General features: G+C 49.6%; 1 protein-coding gene across 1 annotated transcript; it reads left to right on the forward strand.

Moving 5' to 3' along the window:
• Positions 1-12971: 12971 nt before the first annotated feature.
• Positions 12972-13352, forward strand: Eif4ebp1 (eukaryotic translation initiation factor 4E binding protein 1). The gene has a single exon (XM_037211673.1). The coding sequence runs from the start codon at positions 13071-13073 to the stop codon at positions 13335-13337; it is 267 nt and encodes an 88-aa protein (XP_037067568.1). The 5' UTR covers positions 12972-13070; the 3' UTR covers positions 13338-13352.
• The last annotated feature ends 9014 nt before the right edge of the window (positions 13353-22366 follow it).

Here is a 22366-nt window from a genome sequence, read left to right on the forward strand (position 1 = left end):
CCTGAAAATTGAGAGAAAACAAACTTTTCATTCTCACAGACTTGATTCTCTTATTTCGTCACCACCACCAAAAGCTAGTACAGGCGCTTGTGAGACCAAAATGAGCCATCTTAGAAATAAGACCAAAATGCTTTCGCCCAAAAACTAAGGCCTAAGATTTCTCCTTCTAGGAATAGGCCAATAGTTACTGAAACAAGTCAGTCCAGATTCCAGAAACCAGGAAGTATAAAAGTACAGAGTCACAAGGTAGTCACGAGGTAATGACTGCCGGACTATAGAAAGTTCCAACCCTGGTTTCCAGGGTAACTGACCATGAAAATGTTCCCACCTGAGGGCAGCCAATGAGCAATGGTGGCAAGCAACCACTCCCTTAGAAGTAAGATTAAGCCATGATTTCTAGAAAGCCCCTAGAAGCGAGCCAATCAGAACTGTACCCGTACTAGCACCCCTAAATGATGTAACCTTGTGATTTTTCCCTTTAAAAACTGAGCTTGCAGACAGGTGGGCACTTCCTCCAGCCTCCACTGCATTGGATGTATTGGACGAAGTCCCTGCCTAGGCTTGTATTGCTTTTGGAGATCCAGAATTAAACCTTGCTTTTGCATTCCGGCATGCTCGTCTTTGGTGGTCTCTCTGGGGGTCACGATTTGGGCACAACAGGGCTAACTCAGTGGAGGCTTCTTGGGGAAGTCCTTGGCTTCTCGTGTGGTGAACCAGATGTGCTCCACTTAGTCGCAAGAGGCCCACAGTTCTGAGTACTTCATTTGGAGGTCCAGAGGCAGCTGGCAGACATCTGCCTTCTGCCCCTGGGTGTGGACAAGAGCGAGTCTAAAGTCTTAGGAATGTCATGAATTAAGTGGGCAGTTGCTATTTTTTGGCTTGCTTCCAAGAATTCCTCATGATTATATCCTTCCCACTTCCTACTTCCCAGTGGGGTGGGGAAGACAGATAGACAGACAGACAGACAGACAGACAGACAGATAGGTAGATAGATAGAGAGGTAGATAGGCAGGTAGATAGATCTTTCCTAACAGTCCCACTTCCTGTTTCAACCTCTCCCACATTTCATGCTAGCAGACCAGTGCATCCAATCCTTCCTCTACTGGGAGAGATCTTCCCCAGGGACCACTGTCCTTTCTTGGTAAAGCAGAGCCTGGCATCTGGGAGAGGTCAGCTGGAGGATGCACAAGTCAGCTGCCTAATGTTAGTAACTACTTAAATGTTTGTCAGGAGCCTTTTATAGGCTTCCCCAAAAGTGTGTGTGTGTGTGTGTGTGTGTGTGTGTGTGTGTGTGTGTGTGTGTAGATACTATGGTGGGCCAGCCTGGGAACCTTGCAAGGCAATGGAGAGTTGGTTGTTCAAGAGAAACGTGAACAAAGGCCTGTGATAAGATGACCCACTCAGCTCTCAAGCCATGCCGGGTCAAGGCAGCCACTATTTCTGTGAGGGTCTGCACAACCAACCACCGATCATTTCGGGCTAATTTTGGCCTTGGTTTGGTTATCTTCTCACATACATCCAACCTCAGATTCAAAGGCAACGGCAAATGCCACCAGAAGCCAATATGGTGCATTAAGACTTTTCCTGGGGAGACACGACCAAAGCCCCCAGTCAGGCACCAAAGACACACCAGAAATGATTCTACCTGTGGTTTGCTGGGTGAACCCAAGAGTTTCTTGAGTTACTTCCAGGAGCACGGGGGGGGGGGGGGTTTACTTACATGTTGATGGTGATCCAAAGGCAGTTCACCTCGGTAGGAGTGACCACTTACAATTGCTTGCACAACTTTTTTTTTTTTTTTTTTTTTCCGGAGCTGAGGACCGAACCCAGAGCCTTGCGCTTGTTAGGCAGGCGCTCTGCCACTGAGCTAAATCCCCAACCCTGTTTGTACGACTTTCAAGCAGTTCTGCCAGCACATACTCATGCGCACAAGTTCACACGTACCCACATATGCATGCATGCATGCACACATGCTCGCACACCCTCCCCTCTACCTGTTGGTGACTTTTTGTGTTGCTTCGGCAGTGGGTGGGTGGCAAGAAGCTGCTCACTGTCTGTGCATCTTCGGCCTCTTGGGTTGGCTTCCTGAGTCGTACGAGTAGCTCTCCTCCCACCTGGAGTGTTTTTGATTAGGAGGAAATAGCAACGCCACCAGCAGTAGCCCGGAGAATGCATCAGAGGAAGGACTGCAGCGTGATGTAGAAGGTGAAGGGATTCCTGGCTTTGTATGGAGCAGGAAGAGCGTTGGACCCCATGCACACCACCTAGGATAGAGAACTCCTACTCCACACTAGGGGTTCTCTTCAGCCACCTATCTGGGTCCCCTCTATAGGCTGCAGAAGGAAATCCTCCTAACATAATTCCTCCACCTCCCTTTAAAAAAAAAAAAGGGCAGGCTCTTACAATGTAGCCTGGGCTTGCCTCAAATTCCTTCTGTAGCCCAGTCTTCTCCAGCATAAGCTTTTCAGTTTCTTCCACCTCCCTAACATAAAAACAAAACACGCCATCTCCGCAAATGCCTGCAGCCCACAGCACACTCTCTGGTGTCTGCCTTACACTTCAGTCACCTTTCCATTTCTCCCCTGCCCCTCTTTCCCTGCCCAAGCCTGTATACCCTTTAATGAGCCACTACTGAGTTCCGAAGGAGAAAACATCAACACGTGGGGGTGGTCACCTCACTGGCTTCAAAGCAGAGAGTTGCTAGGGAGGGACATCCTAATTATTCAAATAGCAGCAGGTTTCTCCATCTTGTTCTAGATGATGGGCTCAGCATCCAGTGCTGGGCAGAGATGAAGCTTTCAAGGTTGGTGTTTGCTGAAGATAAGATGCTCAATAGGACCAGGAAGCCTGCGGGCATGTCCATGAGGGAATTTTCTTGTGTGTGGCTCACCGCAGTGTCAGGGGAGTGGTTTGCAACAGCTTTGTTTCTTTCCTTGCTACCTAGAAGAAGTTGGCCCAAGCTCAAGCTGGCTGGGCCACAGTTTTCTTAGAAGAGGACAGATTAGCTTGATATGACCCCAGCTCCAGTGCACATGGCCTTGAGTTGAGCTCTTTATCAGAATCCCAGACCTCTGTCAGCTAGGCGTGGTGGCGCATGCCTTTAGTCCCAGCTAAAGGCAGAGGCAAGCAGATCTCCATGAGTTCAAGGCCAGCCTGGTCTACAAAGCAAGTTCCAGGGCAGCCAGGGCTACACAGATAAACCCTCAAAGAGCCAAACCAAACCAAACCAAACCAAACCAAACCAAACCAAACCAAACCAACAATTCCTCCCCCACAAAAACCCAAAACAAACCCAACAAGACAAAACAACCCTCCTAAAACCAACAAACAAAATCCCAGACCTCACTACCCTTCCTCAACAAAGCCAAGCTTCCAGCCTGAAAAGCAAGGGGAACTCCCTTCTCACCTTGTCTCTCACTTAAATCTGTTGCATTTAGAGAGCTTTAGTGACGTTTAGCCAGGCCCAGACTTGGACCACAGACACAAGCAGGGTAGGATAGTGTGGTGATCCCTACTGTGAGCACGGAAGAAAAGACACCCATAGGGACATAGCTCCAAAGCAGCAAGCTTGGGAAGGGAGCCACCTACAGAGACAGGCTTCTATGGAGAACTCCACAGGGCACCCTCGGATCAACTAAGTTCAGGCTGCCTTTTTCTTCTGCTTCTTTCCCTGTGTGGGTTTTTCTACACTGTGTTTTCTCTTTTGTGTTCAGCTGCTCCTCTCTGCTACTCCATGTGGGCTCAGTGCTGGGTTTCTCCAGCTCTCGGGGTGTTTCCTCAATCGCCCCCCTGGTCAGGGATTTTTCCAGTTGCTCGGATTCCTAGCCACCAAGAAGCTAGGAAAGTGCTGCTGTTTATTTTGTTTATTTCTAATCTGTCACCCAGCTTCTCCTCAAGGGGACTTCCAATTACTGGAGAGCTAATCAGGTGTTTTGCATCTGAGTTCAGGAGAGTTGGTAGTTCAGAGTCCTCCTTTGAGTGCTGACTCGGTCTTGTTTGGTACTACTAGTGGCCTTGTAGAATGACGAACTGGAAGGTGTTCTTGTGTTCTGGAGAAGCTGAACAAATTTGGTGTCTATTTTTCTTTGAGCATTTGATAGAATGTTCCAGTGCGAAGCCAGGGGTGGTGGCTCACATCTGTAACCCCGGGACGTTGGGAACAGAGGGAGGAGGATCACTGCAAGTCTGAGGTCAGCTTGCTCCACACAGTGGGTCTCAGGCCAGCCAGGCCTACAGAGTGAGACCCTGTCCTGTTTCAAAACAGAACTTCCCAGTGGAATCATCAGGGCTGCGCGTTCTCCCTTTGGGGGAAGTATCTTCTATTTTAATCACAACTGCCTTGACCACCAACTCTCACAAAGGTGATGGCTGAGTTACAGGTTCATACTGCCCATAGTTATCGGATCCTGCATCCTTCTTTATATGGGAGGCAGGGAGGCTTGTGGGCGGGGCCAAGGTCACAGGCTCTTTATCAGCAGACATGGAAGGAGCCTATTGTCATTCAGGATGCTCAGTCTAGCTTTCTTTGCTACTGTGGCATGAGCTAGTGGCTTAAGAAGAAGAAAAGATGCTGTTCAGTTTGTCAGACAGTTATCTTCATGTTCCCGCGTGCTCATCAGAAATAAGATGCTCGTCCTTGTGTACAACACCTGCTTAGGAAGATTCCTTGAAGTCCTTTCTAAGCCAAAGTGAAAACCAGAAAGGGCAAAGGCAGAACTACTAACTCAGAGCCACGGGGCAGGAAGACACGGCTCTGGCAACCAGATCTGCCAAGGAAGAGGCAACCTTAAGGCTGATGAGCTTGACCACTGGTCACGAGGAGGAGACAGTAGGCGACAGGATAGCAGAGAAATTAGGTCCCTTTCCTACTGGTCAGTTTAAGAAATGCCTTGCCGGGCGGTGGTGGCGCACACCTTTAATCCCAGCACTTGGGAGGCAGAGCCAGGCAGATCTCTGTGAGTTTGAGGCCAGCCTGGGCTACAGAGTGAGTCCCAGGAAAGGCGCAAAGCTACACAGGGAAACCCTGTCTCAAAACAAACAAACAAACAAACAAACAAAAAACAAAACAGAAAAAAAAGAAATGCCTTTATGTATTTATTTCATTGATTTCTATTTTTTATGTGCATGTGTGCTTTGCCTGCATGTATGCCTGTGCAACCATGGGTGTGCCTCGAAGGTCAGGAAAGGATGTCGGATTCCCTGGAACTGGAGTTCAGGATGGCTGTGAGCCACGCTGTGGGTCCCGGGAACTGAACTTGAATCCTCAGCAAGAACATCAAGTGCTCTTAACCGCCGACTCTTAACCACCACTCCAACCCCTGAACTGATTTCATTGAAAAGAAATTTCTTTTGACTTGCAGCGACGCGTGGTGCATGCCTGTAACCCTTAGGAGGTGGAGGTGGGAAGATCAGGAGTTGCAGGTCATCCTCCCTGCTTCAAAGTGAGTGCAAGGCCTGCCTAGGTCTGTGTAAGTCAGAGGTTAAACAAAGCAAAATGTAGAGCAAGCAGGACGGCGCTAGAGGGCGCCCTGGCCCCGGAGCTGAAAGGCTACCAAGCGACTCTGGGGCATCGCTCCTTTGAAGGTGGCCTCTTGTGTTCCTCTTACACTTCCCACACTCCACTGTGGCTTCAGAAAAGCAGTTTCCAGCCAAGCCCCTTCCCACCACAGGCTCTCCTTTCCTTTTTATTTATCCACAGGCTTTCTCATGTGTACGTGCTAACCTCTGACCCAGGACTTAGAGACCAGGCGATCTTCTAGAAGGACGAGGCCCCCAGGACACTTACACACGTAATAAATGTCTCCGTTTGCCATATTTTATGCCTCAGACGAGGGAGATGTCTGGGTTCAGGCAGCTGTCCAGGCCCCAGAACCAGAAGGCAGGTTTCTGCGTTGCTTTTCACAGTCCCTCTAAGTCCGCCATGGCCCCATGCAGGTTATCGTTTTATACAGGCAACCTGAGTCACCTTTTTTTTCAAAGTGATTTGTGAAGTCCACATAAATAGAAAGTGGATTTGACCCCAGGACCTTTCTGTCTATAAACTCCTGGATCTAATTACCATCAGCTTGGAGACCTATGCCATTACCAACAGTGCTGGTTATTTTAGATGATAGGAAGGTGGACAGAGGAATGCTGGGATTTAGGGTGAGTCAGATGAAGAGAAGGCAAAGGCAGCCACGCTGAAGCCTCACCAGGCTCCTGGGCAGAGGACCAGTGCCGTTACCCAGACAAGGAGCCCATTCTAGGCACCCGCGTAGAACTGAATGTTCAAAGTCACATGTTCATGTCTAAAATCCCAATGTGATAATATTGAGAGGGATGATCTTTGGAGAGTAATAGATTTAGAAGGTCATCAGGTCGCCCCACAGGGGGATTAGTGTCTTTATAAGATGATGAAGAGACACCAGAGCTTACATCCTCTGTCTGCTGAGGGAGGACCCAGCAGGAAGGTAACTATCCAATAATTAATTAGTAAGAGAGCCTTCAGTGGGCACCAAACCGGCTGGCACTTTCATCTGGAACATTCTAGTCTCCAGACTGGGAGGAAAAAAAAGCAATGTCTGGTGTTCAAGCTCCAGTTGCGGTCTTTTGTCCTAGCGAACAAGCTAACACCGTTCCTTCGCCGACTGCTGCCCTTGCCGTTCTCTGGGGGTTGATTAACTCCACACTAAATCCCGCTCTCCAGCCTGTAACTCAGGAGGAAGACCGGGGTTCAAGGTCAACTTCAGTTGCACTGCAGGTCAGGGCCAGTCGCTGGGCTCCAGGAGATCCTATCTGATAACTGGAGGTGGAGCTTTCTGTCCTGTATCCCTGATTATACTCAGCGGTTGCTTCCCAAATTATTACTCAGAGGCTCATATTGATTATAAATGCTTGGCTGATGGCTCAGGCTTGTTACTAGCTAGCTCTTACATTTAAATTAACCCATATTTCTCATCTATGCTTTGCCACGTGGTTTGTGGCTTGTTACCTCATTTTCTACATGTTTTGCTTCCCTGGCGCCTGGCTGGCTTCTGCCTTGACTCCGCCCTTCTTCATCTGCGTCTTCGGTTTGATTGTACCGCCTAACCTTATTCTGCCTCGTCATTGGCCAAACAGCTTTATTATCAACCAATGAGAACAACACATATTCACAGCGTACAGGATCCCACAGCACTATCTCAAGAAACCAAAACAACAAAACCCCCTCCCAGCTAAAGCTATCACCTATTTCACAGGCTCCTTGGCTACTATTCAGCATTCCACAGTTTAGAACTCACTGGAGTGGTGGTTAAGTCTATGTCTTCATACTAAGGAAGGAATGGAGATCTTTGACCTTGGCTTTTGGCCATGGGTAGACTAACCCACCCCCTCAACTCACATCTCATTTTCCTTTTGTGTGAAATGAGGGTGATGTTGACTTGAGTGGCTGTGGTGCCCCTGTAAGGGCTCAGTCAGCTTCAAGACTTCCACAGCGTGGGGGCTGGACGACTTCAGCAAAGGCTCCTTTCTTTTCTCTGTTACATGTGGTTTCACGATGCCAAAGCCATAATTATAGTTTGCATCGTGTTTAAAGAGAAGGCAGAGAGAAACGAATTTGCCTCTGAGCGGTAGCGGCAACCCCTAAACGGATGCCCATTGACCTCAGGTAGGTGCTGTGAGAGCCACAGAGAGGGACCCAGCACATGCTCCTGTTGCTAGGAACAGTTCTATGATATCATGGAATACATGTTTGTCTTTGTCCAGTGTCCTATCATATAGTTCCTTAAACCTGGACTCTAGGAGTAATAAATTTGGCTTCTATGTGCAAGGTCACTATTGGCTTGATTAAGGCTCATTCCACAAATGAAATGCATGCCTGGCGCTGTTAACTGGGCCCAGAACCTGTGGCTGAGTAGGTCATAGGACCTAGGGGAAAACTTACTATTTTACTATCTTGTTAAACGAACATAGTATTAAACTACCGCTAAATATGTATCTTTATACCATAGGTTAGGACAGCTCAAAACCCTCATCAGAGGAGCTTCTTTTTGCAGTGGATGGTGATTGACACAGAGCTATACAACCGGTCAGTGGGCAGAGAATAAGAGATTGTAGCCTAGATACGGAGGAGGCACACATTTTTAATCCCAGCGTTCCAGGGGTAGGAGCAGGCAGATCTCCATGTGTTCAAGGTTAACCTGGTCTACACAGTGTTAGCTCCAGGCCAGCCAAGGCTGCATAGGAAGGCTTTGTCTCAAAAACAGCAGCAGCAGCAGCAGCAGCAGCAACAACAACAATAAGATTAGACAGACAGACAGACAGAGAGACAGACAAACAGGTAATAGAGAGTGCAGAGTGCAAGACCCCAAATGGACTGTCTGTATCATACTTGTTTCCCCGGAGTCTCAGGGGTCATCATGGAGAGAGGGTGGGAAGACCGAAAGAGCCAGACAGAGGGGACGACTGCTGTGAAACAGCATTTTCCGGACACCACAGACCTATGCTCATACTAGTAGTACTCTGTGGGTTTAAAAAAGAAAACAGAAATTTGGGAGGGAAAGTTGAAAGGCTATACGGCGCTGGTTGCCGGTGACCTCGTGGAAAGGTGACAGTCAAGACAGAACCCGGTGATACCTTTTAGAGCTTTATTAGGAGAAGGAGAGAGAGAGAGAGAGACAGACAGACAGACAGACAGACAGAGACAGACAGACAGAGACAGAGAAAGAGATGAGAGGCAGAGAGACAGAGACACAGAAAGAGACGCAGAGAGCGTGGGGGTGCACGTCTGGCTTTTAGGCTGGGATGCAGTTGCCCGCTGATGACGTAACAAGGTGCCAGATAAGACCCTGAGCTTCGCATATACAGAATCCTTACAAAAGTAGTGGTGGGGATGTGGGAGGACTTGGAGGGGAGAGGCTAGTGGTGGGTTTGATCAAAAACGTATTATATGCATAGATAAAATTAAAAAAAAAACACCATTAGCTCAGTCAGGGGATGTCCCTAGATAGCTTTAGGATGGGGTCACTCGCAAGACTCAGACGTGATCAGAAGGCTGAGACTTCCAGCTCCATCTTCAACTTTCAGGGAAGGGGCAAAGGCTAGAGATTTATCAATGGCCAACACTGTAGTCAATCATGCCTAGGTAAGGAAGCCTCCACAGCCTCCCAAAAGGACAGAAGGGAGGGGAAGGAGAATCCTGGTATCTGAACATGTCTTCATCGTGCCCGGAAGGTGGCACGACCAGATGCTGTGTGACTTCCTGGGGAGATGTGAACATCTATTCACAAATGGCAGGCCACAGGAATGATTCCACCTATGTCGACCATCATAAAGCAATGGGTTTTTTAAGGTTACTTACAGGAGCATGGATGACTGAAAGGCAAATGTGTCACTGAAAAGCCTGTCCCAGTATGATGACTCATGAAGGTTCCATCCCTTGAGATCCGTGAATAACTTGCAGGCTGCTCTACCAGAGACTTCCCTCTCCCAAGCAACTGCTTACTGTTTAGATAACCTTGGGGGAGGGGCTGCCTTTGTCTTGTGACTTTCTAACTTCTTAGTCTTTTGAAACTTCCTGAGTCCAGTAAGTTTAATTTATTTTCTGAGTTATCTGAGCCTCCCTTCTCCCTCCAACAGAGAATGTTTCAACTGGAGGCAAAGAGTTACACAACACTAGAAAGGTGGGAAATTTTCTCCCATGCCTACAACCTCAAGTAGGTGGGTCTGACACTGTAGGGAGGCAGGGTCAGACTAGATCCTGGAGGGTCTGTGCAACGGGATTGTTTGGCTCTTGTGAGAAATCTTCACTTCCACCTCTGATGTGAGAAGTGTTGGCTTGATATGTCTGTGAAGGGGTCTTTCTCCCCCGACTCCCCTTTTAGACACATCATATGGCCCAGGCTGCACATGCTGTGCTGTGTAGCCCAAGATAACCTTAAACTCCTGATCTTCCTGCTTCCATCTCCTGAGTATTGAGAGAATCCATGTCAGCCACCATGCCAGCTTCTTACAGCCACTAAAACTTCTTTTACACTTATTTATTTTACACATGTAAACACATGTTATGGTGCTCGCGTAGAGGGAAGAGGATGTTTTGTGGGAATTTGTTCTCTCCTTCTACCACGTGGGTTCTAGGGATGGAATTCAGGTCATTAGATTTGGCAATGAGTACCTTTATCTGCTTGGCCATCTCAACCCCTACATTCTTTTATATTCAATTAAAAGACGTGATATGAGTGAGTTCCTGCTCTGAAAGAGGCAGAAATCACCATAGGCAAAATGGGTCTGCAAAGAAACAGAATTCAGCAGGGAATCTGTAAAAAAGCTATAAAACGGCCATGCTCAGTGTCCTTGGAGGAGAGAAGCTAACTGAAGACCCGAGGGCTACTTAATGGAACTGCCAAGGCTGGGGCCTCAGGCCCAGGGCCCTCTTAGTTGTGGATGAAGGCTTGTTAGCAATCATCTTTACCTCGTAAACCTCCCCAAGTGCCTTATCCTTAGGGGTGGCTGTCTTAGCCAGTGTTCTGATGCTGTGAAGAAACCACATCATGACCACAGCAACTCTTATAAAAGAAAGCATTTAGTTGAGGCTCACTTACTGTTTCAGAGGTTTAGTCTATTATCATTGTGGCAGGAAGCACGGCATCAGGCAGGCAGACGTGATGATGGAGAAGTAGCTGAGAGCTCTGCATCTGGATCCACAGGCAGCAGGAAGAGAGAGACACTGGGCCTGACTTGGGTCTTCTGAAACCTCAAAGCCCACTCCCACTGATGTGCCCCCTCCAACAACAAGGCCACACCTCCTGATCCTTCTCAAGGAGTCCCACTCTCTGATGACTAATCATTCCAATATATGAGCCTATGGGGCCATTCTTCTTCAAACCACCACAGCAGCTGTCTTTGTGCAAGGGACTATGGGGCTTCTGATGAGGATCCAAGAGGGCCCAAGCCTAGATGTCTCCAGTCTTTCAGTTCCTTTGTAGACTTAGACGCCCTCCCTCCCTACTTCTTTTTAAAATGGAGACAGGGTCTTATCTACAGATCCATAGCTGAGGATGGCCTTGAACATCTGTCTGATCCTCTTAGCGTCACTTCCTGAGTACTGAGATTACGGGCTTATAAAGTCCCACCACATTCAGGTTTTGTGTGATGCCTGTGATTTATTTATTTATTTATTTAATTATTTTTTAGTTTCTACATTTATTTTATTTTATTTTTTCTGTTATCAGCTTGATATAGTATAAATTCTTATCCTAATAGTGAAATGTTTCACTGAAGTTTGCCCAGTGATTGAGTAAAACCAAAACTTATTATAAGTCATGGTCATCCTAGGGTGTCGTCGTCTCCTCCCCCCCCCCCATGTAGCCTCCCTGGATCTGTGGGTTGTAGTCTGATTGTTCTTTGCTTTATATCTAGTATCCACTTATGAGTGAGTACATACCATGTTTGTCCTTCTGGGTTTGGGTTACCTCTCTCAGGATGATTTTTTTCTAGTTCCATCCATTTGCCTGCAAATTTCATGCTGTCATTGTTTTTCTCTGCTGAGTAGTACTCCATTGTGTATATGTACCACATTTTCTTAATCCATTCTTCAGTTGACGGGCTTCTAGGTTGTTTCCAGGTTCTGGCTATTATGAATAGTGCTGCTATGAACATAGTTGATTTAACGCAGAACTTAATACATACTAGGTAAGTTGTGTCCCAACTTTGCCTCCTTCCAACCAACCCCTTCCCCCATCTCCTCGTTTTTTTGTTTTTTAATATTTTTTTCACTTTTGAGATAGACTCTCACATTGTCTGGCCCAGCCTGGGCCTCAAACTCCCTGTAACCATGCCTGGCCTCCACTTTGCCTTAGTTTCTCCAGTATTAGGACTATGTGAGCTAACCACGCCCAGCTCAAGCGTTTTGTTCGAGAGAGGGTCCTGCTGTGTAGCATAGGCTAGAACCCTTGATCCTCCTGCCTCAGCCTCCTCCCAATTGCTGGGACAAGTGTGTGGTACCATACCTGGCTCGAATGTTGAGCTGTATAAGCAGGGCCCTCCCTGGAATCTTGGTTCCAGGAAATCTAGGGTCACTAGTGGAACCAAAGGAGGCAAAAGCAAGACTCCTTTCAAAATGCTTCTCCCAAAGGGAGGAAAGTGGCCCAGTGTGGTCTCAAGTGTGGAGAGAGACAGACTCGCATTTATTCAACAGTATTACCTCAGCTGTGTGATCTTGTGCAAAACCCTGTCCTTTTCTGAGCTTCAGTTTTCTGCTATTTATGGTTGTTGTTGTTTGCTTGCTTTGTTTTGTGGAGATGGAGTCCCACGAAGTCGCCTGGGCTGTCCTGTCACGCGTGATTCTCCTAGGGCTTCAGCCTCCCCAGTGCTGGGATTACTGGCGTTTCCTACCACGTGGAGATTGACACAGACTCTCCATCCTGTTGGACGTGACGATCCTCCTTGACTTTTCCCGTCCCCTCCTAGCCGACAAAGTGCCGGAGCCGACTCCAATTCGAGAACTGTTGGGGAGACGTCTTTGTCCAGTCCTTCCCAGCCCATCCTCTACAGAGGTCTGTTCCTGCCCATTCCACATCAGATTTATATTCAATTCCCAGCTGGCTGGCTCGTTCCCTCTTACTCTTCCACCAGGAATGTGCATTGTTCAGCCACTGCTCGGACTCCTACCGCTCGGTGAAAACTAAAGAAACGTTAAGAGGGGCGAAGGATCAGCCCACCCTTTCTTTCTTCTGGGCGGAAAGGCTAGGGATCGAGGGATCAATCACATCCTAATATAGAAAGCAGGCCGTCTAGGGCGCTGAGAACGGTGCCACCAAATCGGAGAGCTTCTCCCCCCCGTCACCCCTATATAGTTCTTCCCAGTGCCTCGGGGAGGGACCCCGCAACCCAAGGGGCCAACACTGGGCTTCCCGGCACTGGAGAGGACAGAAACGGTCTAGGTCAGCAACTGGGAACCACTTGCAGGCAGCGGGCCGGAGCTGGGTGGGGCCGGGCGGACCGCAAGGCTCAGGAGGCGTGGAGCCCAGGCGGAAGGGGCGGGCCGGGCACGAGAAGGGCTGGGCCGAGGTGTCGCGGGGCTGCTGGAGGGTCGTGGGTGGCACGGAGGAGACATGTCGGGGGGCAGCAGCTGCAGCCAGACTCCCAGCCGGGCCATCCCCACTCGCCGCGTAGCCCTCGGCGACGGCGTGCAGCTCCCGCCCGGGGACTACAGCACCACCCCGGGCGGCACGCTCTTCAGCACCACCCCGGGAGGTAAGGCGCGGGGCCGGGGTCCCAGGCGACCTCCTCCGGGGCAGGAGGACACGCGGGCCTCCGGGATCGATCGCACGCACGTGCGACGGGGGTGGCGGCGCTCCCAGGGTTCCGGAGCTGGATAGAACGGACGAGGGGCTTCGGGAAGGCTCAGGAGGGTCACCGCCGTCTGGGTTGCCCGCCTTCTGGGTGTAGCGGAGCGTGGTCTGGAGACGGGGCTGCACCCTGCCCGCTTTAGCTTTTTGCCAGGAGAGACAGCAGAGTGCCCGTGTACAGAGATAGGCACCCTGCCAGGATCACCATGTGCTCAAGTGCGGGCCTCTGTGGGTGCCAGGGCAGTCCTAGGGTGGGACAGGATGGGGGTCTGGGTGGCCCTCGGAGCAGGGTAAGAGCCTGGCCTGGAGATTTTTAGTTGCTCTCCCTGGTAATAAATGACGCCTGCACACTTTTTTTTTTTTAAACCTTCCCGGGGCAACCCTGGTTTTGCGTTGGACACTTGTTCATTAGTGGAAGCTGGGCGTTGAGGGTGCTCCCTGCCCCAGAACCCCGTCTGGGCCACCTGTGGCATGCAGCCGATTTACAGAGTGAGGTCTCGAGGCAGGGGCCTGGCGCCGCGTCCGTCCGGGGTTGTGCAGAACAACACGTTCCTCGGGTCTAGGGGGCAGGGCACAGCGCTGAGTTCGCCCAAGTGGAGGAGGAAGAGGAAGCTGAGTTGGCGCGGGAGGGGGCCGGCCTCCGGGAACCGGGCATTCCCAGCTTGCCCCGGAGCCCTAGTAGAGGCGCTGATGAAACCTACAGGCCCGTTTGCATGATGAAATCCTCGTGGCTCACTACTTCCCTCCCATCCCCGAGCTGCTCCCACCCACTTTGCGCTTCTTCCCTCCCCGGTCTCCTCCCCCCAGCTTCTCCTCTTACAACTCACACAAACAGGAGGGTTTCTGGCGCTTTACGCTGAACCTTGGGCTACTGCCGGCGCGGCCAGGCCACGTGCCTATTTTCTCGGGCAGAGCTGTCCCTACACCAGGGTGCTCAGCCAGATCCCAGAACCAAGGCACCCGCGAAGGGATCTTGGAGATTTGTGCCTCTGGGGCTTCCGAACACAGCACCAAGGCTCCGCTCCTTGAGCATGTGTCTGTTAATGCATTGTCACGCTGTGTGCCTAGACGCTGCAAGAAATTGCAACCAGGTAGAGTGGGGGGCAAGGCGTTCTCCCTTTCATTAGAAACGGCCCAAGGAGAAGTTCTCTGCAGGCTTCTGGCCTCCCTTTCCCGAGTTCTCCATCCCTTCCTGGCCTCTTCTAGTTCACACTCTTGCACCCTTTCTTTGTCTTTTCTTTCGCAGAACTTTGTGTTGAGCACAAACTTCGCAGACAGTTGAGTCCTTTTAGGTGAGGTGTGAATCTGTTTTTAATTTTTTAACTAGGCACTGAGGCAGGCCTAAAGGCTCAGGGAAACTTTTTTTCTTGTCCCCCTGCCCTCCTTTTTCTGGATGGACAGGTTAGCCGGGTCTCAATAGCCAGCAGTACTGTCTGTAAGGAAGACCCACTTCTCACTGTGGACTGGGAAGTGTCAAGGTTGGCAAACTGTGACGTCCCCAAAGCCAGCTGGCTCTTGTCAGGGTTCTTTTGCGGGGTACACGAGTCCATAGCTTGAGGAAAGAATTGCTCATTTCTGCCAAAGCCAACAAGCCTGTTCTTTAGCTGAGGAGTTGGATCTTCTTTCAAAGGCCATTCCTTCCAGGCCACCTCTGCTAGAGTGCGAAAGGTTGACCCATTGGCTCCAGGGTGTTTCTTGTTATGGTAGACCCCCTCAATTAAATACAGAGTTGGAGTTCAGAGGTCTACAGCGTGAGATGCAGGACAGCTAGGGCCACCCAGAGATTCATCTGCCTCTGCCTTCCAAGTGCTGGGGCTAAGAGAGGGACTGGCCATTCAATCTTTCTTACTGTCTTGCTTGTTGAAACCTTTTGGATTGTAATGGCTCTGACCTAATCTTCCTTGCAAATCCATCTAATATTTGAATTTTCCTACATATATCAGGGGCTGGCTGGGAGATAATAAAGGTCAAGTTAATCGCCTTGAGATTTGCTCTGTCCTCCGGATGTGTAGGAGTATATAGCTGATAAGCTTGGAGCAGGACTGAGACATTTGCCTAACGGTTTTATGTGTGATTGGGCCACAATCTATTTTGAGGACTCAGGAATTCCAGGGGAAAGGGACCTGTGCACATGTTATTTGCCTTTTCAGATCTTCAGGAGTCTCGGGAAGTAGAGATTCCATCCATGCATAAAGTCAGGCTTTCCTACCCACCTTGGCTTGTGACTGACTTGTTGGGGGGGGGCAGTAAGTCCCTCCAGCTGAGGCGGCTTTGAAGCAGTTGTCTCTGGAGGCAAGGACACAGCAGGTGGCCCAGACCATCTCCCTTCCCGTGGACTCGGTCTCAGGTCAGTCGGTGGTCATTAACCCTCAGCTGGCTGACCCACTGGTCTACCGTCAGGTCTTAGGTATCCAGAGAACCTAAGACATTTCCGAAGGGAGTGTCCAACATTAATATTTGAACCTGCGAGTCTTGAAGATGGTCAGCAATCCCATAAACAGAATCTTCTAGTGAGTGCCCAGGATGGATGTTTGACCTCTAACCTACAGAAGTTGTTGGGGTGCTCCTACCGGTTAGTACCTGGGCGAGGTTAGTCAGGCAAGCAGGTAGGGTGGCAGGTGGTCATGGCCTTGTTTTCTTAAGCCGACAGTAGTGCTGGGTGTGAATATAGTGGTACACACCTTTAATCCCAGCACTTGGTGGGATAGAGGCAGGAGGATCTCTTTTGAGTTGGAAGCCAGCCTGGTCTACATAGTGAGTTCCAGGTCAGTCAGAGCTACACAGTGAGACCCTATCTTACAAAAAAAAAAAATGTCTGTCTAGGAAGCTTGACCTTAAAGTGGCTGCCAAGTGTTTTCGCCCCGGTAGTGCTGGGAAGAGGGGAGGTGGCTTGGCACTGAGTCTTGATGCCCTGAGGTCTTAGTCACATAGAGGGGAGAAGTCACCGTTGAGGATTAAGGGCAGAACTAGAGGGGATATCCAGGCAGTAAAGGAGATAGAAGAGTGGTCCTGAGCTCACACTCGTCGGGGCTTCCTTTTAAAGTGTTTGAAACATTATACGTTAGGTTCCAGAACATACTGCTGAATTTGGAGGAGGCCAGGGTAGAGCACTCCAAACTCCCCTGGGATCCTCTCGGGTTTTAAGACGCTCAAGAGGCTCGCACTCCATCCAGACTGGGAAGATGGTCTGACTTGGAGGGCTGGCGTGGCTAGCTAGACAGGGGGAGATTTAGCTGAAATAGAATACAACCGTGGGCCCGAAGAGATGGCTCAGGGGTTAAAAAGTGCTTGCCGCTCTTGGAAAGGACTGCCCTTCAGCACCTGCAGGGTACTCCAGGACCCCTGACCACCATGATTCCAGCTGGAGGCATGCCCTCCTCTGACTTCCACAGGAACCTTCCCCCAAATAAAAACAAAAGCCTGGAGGCTTGGAGGTAAACTCAGCGACAGCGTCACTGCCAGCTGTGAGTGAGGCCTTAAGTTCTGTATCTAACATCACAAAGAAGGGAGGGGGTAGGAGGGACGTAGCGGGGTGAGTGTCAGGTGTGAGACAGAATGGATATATCGGGAGTTAGCGGGGGGGATAGATGTTTGGCCCAGACTCTCAGTTGTGAGAGCGATAAGTTCCAGGGATATAGTCATCAGTGGCTATAATTAACCCTGCAGTGTTTACTAGAAATTAGCTAAGAGCAACCTTAGCCGTATCCTTACTTACACAAACACACACATCCGAGACATATGCTAATTTATTTGTGGGAGTTATCGCATGTTTCATGGAGTGATACCAGATCCTTTTGTGTACTTTGACTAGGTGCTTCTCACTGCCCCCCTCCCCTCCCCTCCCCTCCCCTCCCCTCCCTTCCCCTCCATCTCTCTCCCCCCATCTCCACTCCCCCCTCTTTCTCCCTCCTCTTAAGATAGGATCTTACTGTATGGCCCAGGCTGGCCTCAAACTGTTGATCCTCCTGCCTCAGTCTCCTGAAGGGCTGAGATTATGTGCCATCCAGCTTGAATGTATGTAATTTTTACTTGCCGGTTGTCTTTAATAATTCAGTAAGGCTCGAGGGGGACATGAGTCTTAAGAATCCAAGGCACATCTCTAGAATGAAGTGACGTGACAGATCTCCCACACTCCAGCTCTAGAACCCATAGTAATTCTACCTTGTGGTTTTGTAGATTGACCCAAGGGCCACAGAACATGTTTGCTATGCAAAAGAGAACTCTTCTCCTTGATAAATGACAGTCTAATTAGGTGAGCTTCTAGATGTCAGTGGCCTTTGGAGGTTGCATTTTTTTTCAATATCCTCCCAAAGTGGCAGGTATTCATTATTTGAAAGATGAGTTTGTTTCTCCTCCATCATAACAGCAAAAGTCATTACCGATTTTGGTGACAGGAGGCAGGTATGGGGGTGGTGCTGTTTTTCATCTCATTTATTGGTGTAAAGTACTGACACATTTTTCCAAGTGAGCCTTTATGTGATGTTCTCGAGGATGAATTAGAAGGGAATAACAATATTGAAAAGGATTGCTTAGGGTGACAGTTTCTTTTTTTTTTTTCTTCCTCTTCATGTTCATTTGTGCATACGCACCCCCCATATGTTCAGGCACACAAACAAAAACATCCGTTACTTCTTCCCGCCAGCTGTCTTTCTCCGGTGGTGAATCACAGCCATGAGTCTGTTGACAGGCTTGTTCCTCGGGTTAGACAGGATGTTCTTCCAGAGCAGTCCGTGTGTCCCCAGGATCTAATGCCAGGCTCGGTGCTCAGGAGGTGACAAGTTGTGCTTGGGTGTGGTTAGTTAGTGGTACAGTCCTCGCCTAGCACGGGTGATGCCCTGGGCTGATCTTTGACCTAGAAAAAAGACGACAGTGCAGGGGACAGAAAGAAGCCTAGGATGAAGGGTTTCCCTTAGGGATGTCTAGGTTCTTTTCCCCCAGGCCTGGGTCTCCACTGGGTCTCCAGGGCGGAGATGGCTGTACTGGGTAGCCACTGACTTTTATCAAGCCGTCCCCAAACTCAGTAACTTAAACAACAGTTTATTGCTCATGTCTGTTCTCTGCGGGTTTTGGTAGAGGTGACGCAGCCGCAGCTGGATCGCCCTGGGCTGCAAGGTCCAAGGTGGCCTTATCTACATGGTGGGAGGCCCTGCCCTTGGTGGGAGGCTGGGATTACCCTCTTGGGGCTCAAATCATTTAGTTTAGCTTGAACTTGGGAACACAGCGGATAATAGCAAGGCCACCTAGGGCCTAGGCATGGAGCCCTTGTCACATCTCTTAAAAAGTACTCTTGTTCTTGGAGGCAGTCCGGCTTCAAGAGACAGGATCTCCTTGTAGCCCGGCCAGATGGCCTCAAATTTGAGGATGGCCTTAAACTCCTGGTCATTCCCTCACTACTTCTCCAGTGTGCGAACCACTTTCTTTTCCCCCCTGCTTCCTTGGAACGGCAGGTTTTTAGAAAAACATGACTTGGCAAGGCTCATACTCACTGCCCAACTCACCACTCCCATTAAAACTTGAAAGGCCTGGGTTTTCTGGACAGTAGCAGTTGGCTTGCGTCCGGTGTGCCCAGCAGTTCACAGTGAGGATGAGAATACAGGAGGCTATAGTCTGCTTAGAGCTTTGGTTTGGCAGACATACAGTGTGAAGGTTAAAGAGCAGGTTTCTTAGCCGGCTGTGGTGTCACGTGCCTGTGACACCAGTTCTCTGGAGACGGAGACAGGAGGATCAGATGTTCCAGGCCAGTGTGGGTAGTCTGAATAAGAATGAGGCCCCCATAGACTCATATATTGGATTGATTGGTCCCTAGTGGGTGGAACTGTTTGGGAGGGATCAGGAGGTGTGGTCTTGTTGGGGGAGATGTGTCACTGGGGGTAGGCTTTGAGGCTTCCAAAGCCCATGCCATTCCCAGTTAGCTCTTACTGTCTCATACCGGTCGATGAGTACGAAAACTCCCAGCTACTGCTCCATCCAGCACCATGCCTGCCTACCTGCCACCATACTTCCTGCCGTGACGGAAGGACTCTAAGCCCCAAATTAAATGCTTTATTTTATTTTATTATTTTTATTTATTTATTTTGATTTTTCGAGACAGGGTTTCTCGTGTAGCTTTGTGCCTTTCCTGGGACTCACTTGGTAGCCCAGGCTGGCCTCGAACTCACAGAGATCGGCCTGGCTCTGCCTCCCGAGTGCTGGAATTCAAGGCGTGCGCCACCACCACCCGGCTAATGCTTTATTTTATAAGTTACTTGGTTGTGGTGGCTTTTCACAGCAATAGAAAAGTACCTAAGCCAGTCAGCCTCAGCCACATACTGAGTTAGAGGGTAGACTGGGCTACCCCAGACCCTGTCACAAAACAAACGAATGAACAAAACAGACGTCCTGCTTAAAGAGAATGTGTGCTCGGCTTGGAGCCGTACCTCAGTAGAAGAACAAGTGTGTATGAAGCCCTGGGTTTAATCCCAGGCACCGAAAAAGGGAAATGCCAACCAGTCTGTGTTAGCTTGCCACAGCTGCCGTGGGAAAATACTGCTAACAAGGTGGCTCGAAGGACAGTGAGACTTCTGTTTTCTTACTGTTGGTCACTGCAAGTCTAAGATGGGAGTGAGGTCGCTTCTTCTGAGGCCTTTCTTCTCGGCCTGCAGATGGCTGCTGCCTGCCTTCTCTCTTGTCGTCTTGGGGTCTGCCACCTGTGGGAGTGCATAGATTTCCACTTCTTCCAGTGATACTGGATCCGGATCCACTCCAAAGGTCTCGTATTGACCCTCCTCAGAAAGACCCCTCCAAAGGCCATGTCCTGAGGTGCGTGCTGGAGCTTAGGCTTTTTTTTTTTTTTTTTTTCCAGAGCTGAGGACCGAACCCAGGGCCTTGCACTTGCTAGGCAAGCGCTCTACCACTGAGCTAAATCCCCAACCCCTTGGGGCTTAGGCTTCAACCCACGGGTTTAGAGGAATACAGTAGCGTCCCTAACAGCTCCCACCCGTTCCCACCGGAGCAGCAGCATGTGCTGTTTGTTTGGGAGACCCTGGAAGGGCAGGGCGCTCGCTCTTGGGGATGACTTGTGGCAGCCACACTCTGCACAGGCGCCTTTTGAACTGTTTGAGGAGAGGTCAGGAAAGAGGAAGGTATTTGACCAGCCTTAAGAGTTAATCCAACCATTTTGTTCTAAAGGTCTTTGTGAAAGCCTTATCCTTGTCAGCGCCCCCAGCTGATTTCCTGTGTTCAGTATCTGATAGCTTCATTAGATACCTGACCTCTGAGAAATATCATTATTTGCTTTTCTCTCTCTCTCTTTTTTTCCTTTGGCTCAAGTTGGCCTTGAAAACTCACTTTGCAGGGGAAAATGACATCACATCGCTGATCCTCCTGCCTCTACCTCTCAAGTGCTGGGGTTGGAGGTGTGTATCACCATGCTTCACTTCCTATTCCTTCATCAAAGTCTTCCCCCTAGCCAGTTTCCTGCTTGCTTAAGGGACTGCCCAGCGAGAAATGCCCTCCCTATACATAAGCAGTCTCACTTACTTTGTTTTTTGTTGTTTTTGAGACAGGGTTTCTCTGTGTGTAGCTTTGCGCCTTTCCTGGAACTTGCTCTGTAGACCAGGCTGGCCTCGAACTCACAGAGATCTGCCTGCCTCTGCCTCCCGAGTGCTGGGATCAAAGGCATGCACCACCACCGCCCGGCTACTTACCTTGTATGTGTAGATGGGCAGGCAAGGAGGGAAGAGGGACATAGGTGTCTGCTTAGACCCGAGGGTATCTTTATAGTTGTCTCTAGGTCGCCCAGAACTTTGGCACAAAGCTCTCTTTTAAAAACCACGCAAAGCATTTGACACTTAGGCTGCTGCGTTCTGTCTAAGCACTGGCATTGTGTCTCCTGCCTCTGCTATGAAAGCCCCCTCCCCCCAACTCCTCTTCCCTGGGGTGTTGTCGTGGGAATTCTATCCTGTACTCCAGTCTTGTGTTCCAGGGGGAAAGCGTGCTCCTGTGAGGGAAGGGTGGCCGCGTGGCTCAGTTTTCAGAAGTCACATCTGGTAGCAGAATGCGGGAACCTTAGAAAGGACAAGAACTCAAAGCAAGGGTCTTGTCCAGGGAACAAATAACCTTGTTCTGGACACAGATTTAAAACCTAAGTAAAAGCTCGGTGACCTCTTTAATGTTCTCAGGGGGAGAGCATTGGCAGAGGGGTGAATATCTTCCTTCCTTCCTTCCTCCCTCCCTTCCTTCCTTCCTTCCTTCCTTCCTTCCTTCCTTCCTCCCTCCCTCCCTCCCTCCCTCCCTCCCTCCTCCCTCCCTCCTTCCTTCCTTCCTTCCTTTTTTTTTTTTGAGACAGAGACTCACGTATTCCATGTGGCGAAGGCTAATCTTGAACTTCTGATTCTCCAGCCCACATCTCCCAAGTGCTGGGATAATGTCCATCCATTTATTTATTTGCTTATGAGACAGGGTCTCTACATAGCCCTGGCTGTCTTGGAACACACTTGTGGATTGCCTCTGCCTCCCTAGTGCTGGTATTAGAGCATGCGCCACCATGCCTGGCTTATTTTTACTTATTTTTTGGTCTGCCAGGGCCTTGGCCATGCAAGGCGGATGTTCTTTCATTGAGCGGTTACCCCAGCTCTCAGGAATATTGGCTCATGTGTTGTTTAGGCTCCACGGTACTCCTTTAGGTGTGAGTTTTTCGTTAACCTTCCTCATGTGGTACATAAAGACCGGAGACCCAGGAATTGAGGTTTTTAGGTAGTGATTCCCAGTTCAAGCCCAGGACTTCTGCCTCCAAGTCCCTTGTCCTTTGCACATTAAGGGCCTGCCAATAATGAGATCCTAAAAATAGATGGTGATGGCGAGTGCTTTAAATAGAGCGTCAGCTCCAGCCCTGTGTGGCTCCCCTGGTTGACAGGTGAGCAAACTAGATCCTTGGGGAATGCCTCCTCACTTGTGTGTCCAGGAAAACTGGCATCCGTGTTAAACCATGCCTTTAGTAAGGACTTTTATCTATGTTTTGTGCATTCCTGGAACTTAAAGTCCTAAAGGCTACCAACCGTATTAAATTCACGATGGTTCCG

Source organism: Peromyscus leucopus, chromosome 17 (genome assembly GCF_004664715.2).
Source record: "Peromyscus leucopus breed LL Stock chromosome 17, UCI_PerLeu_2.1, whole genome shotgun sequence".
In the NCBI taxonomy this organism is placed as follows: domain Eukaryota; kingdom Metazoa; phylum Chordata; class Mammalia; order Rodentia; family Cricetidae; genus Peromyscus; species Peromyscus leucopus.